Genomic DNA, 4,727 nt, shown 5'->3' on the forward strand with positions numbered 1-4,727 from the left:
TGTCTTTCTGTCTGACTACTTCAGCTGCAGGACGATACGGGGCCATTTCTGGCTTTGGGCTGTCTCTTATTAAGTGGATCCTTATTGTCAGGGTAAGTTGTGTGGTGCAAAACGATGTGCACAGACACTGGTACTCTGTTTCACCAACTGTTTTTTATCTCCCTTGTACTGAAGTCAGTGATAAATTTGAGTATTTTTATAATGAAATAATTTTCAAGCCACTTACTGAGAACAGAGCTGTTTCATGATTCTGTCCTGCTAAGTTGCTGGAATTGTTATTGCAGTAAAAGAAAATAAAGATTGCAGTCAGGGCTGTGTTGTGACTGCTCCAACTCTGCAAGTGTTCCAGGCCAGGTTGGATGGGGCTTGGAGCAGCCTGGGCTGATGGGAGGTGTCCCTGCCCAGGGCAGGAGTGGGACTGGATGAGCTTTGAGGTCCTTCCAACCCAAACTAGTCTGGGATTCTGGGATCCATTCTCAGCGTGGCTCTGTGTGCAGAGCCACTGTATTCTTAGCGTGGCTCTGTGTGCAGAGCCACTGTGCTGGCCCAAGACCTGGTGTGTGTGAGCAGCAGGATGATGTGAAATGTTTGCCCATGTGCAGCCAGCCCTGCCTTCAGCACAGGGAGGTGCTCCCCTGGGGAAAAACATCTCTCAGTGTGGGGTCGCCGATGAGGAGGGGGACACAGGGTCTTATTTGCTCTGGGCTGGAGGAGGAGAGGAGCCCTGCAGTGTGGCAGTGGGAGAAGGTCGCTGGTGCCCTCTGGTGTGACATTGCTGCGGCACAGGAGGAGGAGACTGGAGCAACCTGTTCTCTTGGGCTTGATGTTCTTTTGAGGCATGGGAAGACATTTTCATCAGGAAAGCTTTATTGGGAACCTCTGAGAAGGTGGCACACAGACATCCCAATCTGAAAGTGTGAGCTTCAAGAGAAGAAGCTCAAGCTGTGCCTAAGTAGAGAGCAGAAGTGTCAGGGTTGTCCCTTCATACCTCATCATTTGGGGCTAGGAGTTCTAATTTGTACATACAGCATCTCTCCACTCTTTTGCAGACAATTTTTAGAGTCATCTTGTAACAGTGGTGTTAAGGACTATTTGCTGGATGAAGAGATGTGACATTAACTCTGGATTTGATGTAAAACTTGATAACAAGTTTGTCTTTTGTTAGAGTTTTTAAACCACAGAAATGACAGTGTATTTACCAGTGACTTGGTAAAGTGCTCAGGCAGTGTCTCTGCCTTTCACTCAATAGGCAGTAATTTTCCCAATTGGAAATCTTGTCAGAGGATTCCACAGAACTGGGATTTCTTTTTCAGCTCGTGTTTTCTGTACCATCTGACCTTACAGTGCAGTGAGGGTGGTGCACTGCTGCAAGCATGGTCTGCCCTTTCAGAAGCTGCAGCTGTGGGTTATAACTACCAAGGACATGTGGGAAAATAGGAGTATTGCCCTGTAGTCCTTGTGCCTCACTGATCACCAGAGGTTATGGCCCATTCCCCACGTTAGGGTTGCTCTGATGTGTAGAAACTCCACAGCTAAGAGTGTGTGGAGGTCTCTTGCTCTGCAGCCTCTGCAGCTGGTGGAAATGCAGCATTCCATGAGGTCTCCTGTGTGCAGCTCTGGTCTAGTTACTTCTGAAACTGGTGGGCATAGGTTTGGGTTCAGACACCTCCATGTGCTCTAAACTATGTACTTCTCTGTTTGTTTTACAGTTCTCCACCTATTTTCCTGGATACTTTGATGGACAGTATTGGCTTTGGTGGGTCTTACTTGTACTAGGTGAGTGTTGGTAGGGAAGATGCTTAAACACTCTGTGAGTGCTGTTAAGGTTTTTGTGGGCACAGCTGAAATTTAACCCTCGTGCTGCTCCTCTTACTGAATGCCTTCTGGCTTTAAGGGTACATGGAAACACGTTGCCATGTCTTGGTGGCAACATCCTGATGATCACAAGAACTGTTGGGAGCAGTTCTTGTCTCACAGTAACTGATGACGGATCTGTTCTTACATCTTAAATGGAAGAGTGGGGTGTTGTCTTCCTGGTTTGCTTTTCTGTTTCTCCTTTGGGAGTGACTGGATCTCATCTGGAGTCAAAAGTTTTGTGGTTGCTTAAGGAAAATTTGGGTTTGAAGTTGCCTGAAATGGAAGGATTAGGTGTCATTGCTACCAAAAATGGTTATTGTATTAGTGTCTGAGGTATCTCTGTGCTAGGAACAGGGAACTCACCTGCTCCTTCCCTCACTGGAGAAGCAACACTTGTGCTAACTGGACAAATGTGTCTCTTCCCTCCAGGTTTTCTGCTGTTCCTCAGAGGATTTATTAACTACGCAAAGGTTAGGAAGATGCCAGATACATTTTCCACCCTCCCCAGAACCAGAGTTCTCTTTATTTACTGAAGGTAAACTTTCTGCTCTCCTGAATTTCTTCTGGTTTGGCTTTATCTCTGCTTAGTGACTCTTTTAGGCTACATGACTCTTTGCTTGGGTATTTTTAGACCACAAGGCAGCAAGGAACAGTTGTTTCTGGGTATCCCATGCACAGCTCCTGTGTCTGCACAGCCCAAGCTGACCCTGTGTGGAGCAGAGGAATAACTGACATTTCGCCCTGAGTTTTTGCTCGGAGGAATTGTATGTTCGCTTGGTTCCATGACTAGATGTTGCAAGAACAAAATCTCTGCCCCTTGGTGTTGCACTGTGTTTGGGAAGTGTCTTCCAGAGTCAATCACGTGCCTGAAGCACGTGGTGTGTCCCAAACACGAACAGAGAGCACAAAATACTTTAGAGGCTTGTGCCAGTGCCTTTGGCTTTGGGCCCAGGAAGAGCAGTTTGCCTGAGTGTGCATGCTGTGAGGATTTGCTGCCAGGTTCCTGAAGAAATGACACTGCTGCACACCTCTGCTCTCCAGCCCCCCTCCCACGCTCCTGCCCCAGCATCTGGCACAGACCTGGATGCCTGCAGGTCTCCTGCTCCAGTGCTGAGCCTCAGCCCTGCTGCCTTAATGGGCCTTTCAAGGGGGAGGCTTCAGGAGCTGAGCCCTTGTAGCATAATTTCCTGCTCACAGCAGATAATGGCCTGGCATTAACTGTCCCTCCCCGAGGGGAAGGAAGTCCTGGAATAAGCTGCTTCCCAGCTGGGGAATGCAACATGATGCTCCCTTTAGAAACACCATAATAACACTACATTTCCCCCAGACAGAAGCAATTGCAGCTGGGACAGGCAGAGAAACCAACCCAACCCCGGATTTAAATTGGGGGTCATTAGATTGTTCAGAGTTTAACACTAAGCCTTGATTTTCCACTTTGCTTTTATTAGAAACTGCAAATTGCCTAAGATTCTGCCTCATTTCTGGTCTGTAAGGAGAACCTGCAGCACAGAACAGCCTTTGTGTAGTGCTTTCCTCTGGTGATAGTGTGTAAAAATAGTTCAGTCGATTGATTTCTGTGTTTCAGTTCTCTTAACAAAGTTCTGGTTTGTGACCTCCTCCAGGGTCTGTGATATCCTCTCCTGCTCCTGCTGAGTCACCCGAGGGTTTCTCTCTCCCAGAGTATGGGCAGTAGTGTGAGCCTTTAAAACCAGCTTTAAAATCAGCTTTAGCACCTGTAGTTTGTTCTCACTGAAGCATTTTTTAAACTTCTGCTTCTTAACTGCGGCTGATTTTTTTCATTCATTAAAGGGTCTGTGTGGTTTCTTGTTGCACAGACTTTTCCTGTGTTTGGAATTGGAAATTGCAGTTTTAGAGACTTCATTCCTTGCTTGTGAGGATGGAGGTGTCGAGTGTTTAAATTCTGGTTTATGTGGCATTTTAGAGCTTTCCCAAAGCACTTTTCTCTGTTAGATGTCCAGAATAATTCATAAATATTATAGCTTTGACACTTCCCCTGAAAATGAATCTTAAATCCTAAATTCCAAGTGAGGAAACTCCAAGAGACTTGGATGGTTGTTAAGATGAGGTTTCCTCTGCAGGGCACAGTGAATGATCATTTTCTGTTCAGAGCAGGGATCATTCTCAGAGAATTAAGAGGGGAATAATTAGTGCAAATCATAAAGTACAGCCTGAATGAATCCAGTGAAAAATTGGTGTTTGCTATTCCACCTGCACATGCAGTAATGGACATGATCCTGGTGGAATCCTGTCAAATGTGCCCAAGCTGCTGAGCCTTTTGCTGAAGTGCTGAGGTACTTCATAAGCCCCTGGACATCCTGTGCTCTGTGTGAACGACATCCTCCTGCTGTCCAAAATAACCCTCTGACCACAGCTTGGTGTTCAATATCCTTCTCTGACAGATGTTTTCTGGCAAATGTCTTCCTGCATTAGTGAATTCCCCCCGAGAAGCAGCAGGACACCTGCAGGAAGTGAATCAAGGCTCTGGAGCAGAAGAAAAAGTAATCACCTGCTTTAAAATAAATAAATAAAAGTACTGTTGAAAAAAAAAAAAAGACAATAGGAGAAGCATTTCTTTCTATTTGTTTTTAGGTGTAAACTTTGACTAATTAACGCAGAGTTCTGTAATTGTTGAATCATTAGTGGCTAATGTTTGAACAGCTATTGCAGTGGAGTCTGTGCCGTGCTAATAAAGCCTTACAGCGATAGTTTGTCGTGGTTTGGGTAGCATGAGCCCTGGCCCTGGGGCCAGCAGGGGCCAGGCTTGCTTTGTTTGCTCCTCCAGCCTGGGAGCTGCCTAGGCTCTGGCTGTCCTGTGCAGCCCGTGTGTGACACGTCCTGTACATGTGTGA

At 46.3% G+C, this 4,727-nt stretch overlaps 1 protein-coding gene across 1 annotated transcript in view; it reads left to right on the forward strand.

Moving 5' to 3' along the window:
* Positions 1–4,704, forward strand: part of NDFIP1 (Nedd4 family interacting protein 1) — a gene marked incomplete at its 5' end in the record, with an annotated part of 6,758 nt that extends 2,054 nt beyond the window's left edge. The window contains 4 exons of the mRNA XM_009083730.1: positions 1–92; positions 1,710–1,776; positions 2,287–2,392; positions 4,278–4,704. Coding sequence (XP_009081978.1) covers positions 1–92; positions 1,710–1,776; positions 2,287–2,390 — 263 coding nt within the window. The remainder of the gene's footprint in view (positions 93–1,709; positions 1,777–2,286; positions 2,393–4,277) is intronic.
* Between the last annotated feature and the right edge of the window lie 23 nt (positions 4,705–4,727).

The sequence above is a fragment of the Acanthisitta chloris genome, unplaced genomic scaffold (genome assembly GCF_000695815.1).
Source record: "Acanthisitta chloris isolate BGI_N310 unplaced genomic scaffold, ASM69581v1 scaffold35391, whole genome shotgun sequence".
Taxonomy (NCBI): domain Eukaryota; kingdom Metazoa; phylum Chordata; class Aves; order Passeriformes; family Acanthisittidae; genus Acanthisitta; species Acanthisitta chloris.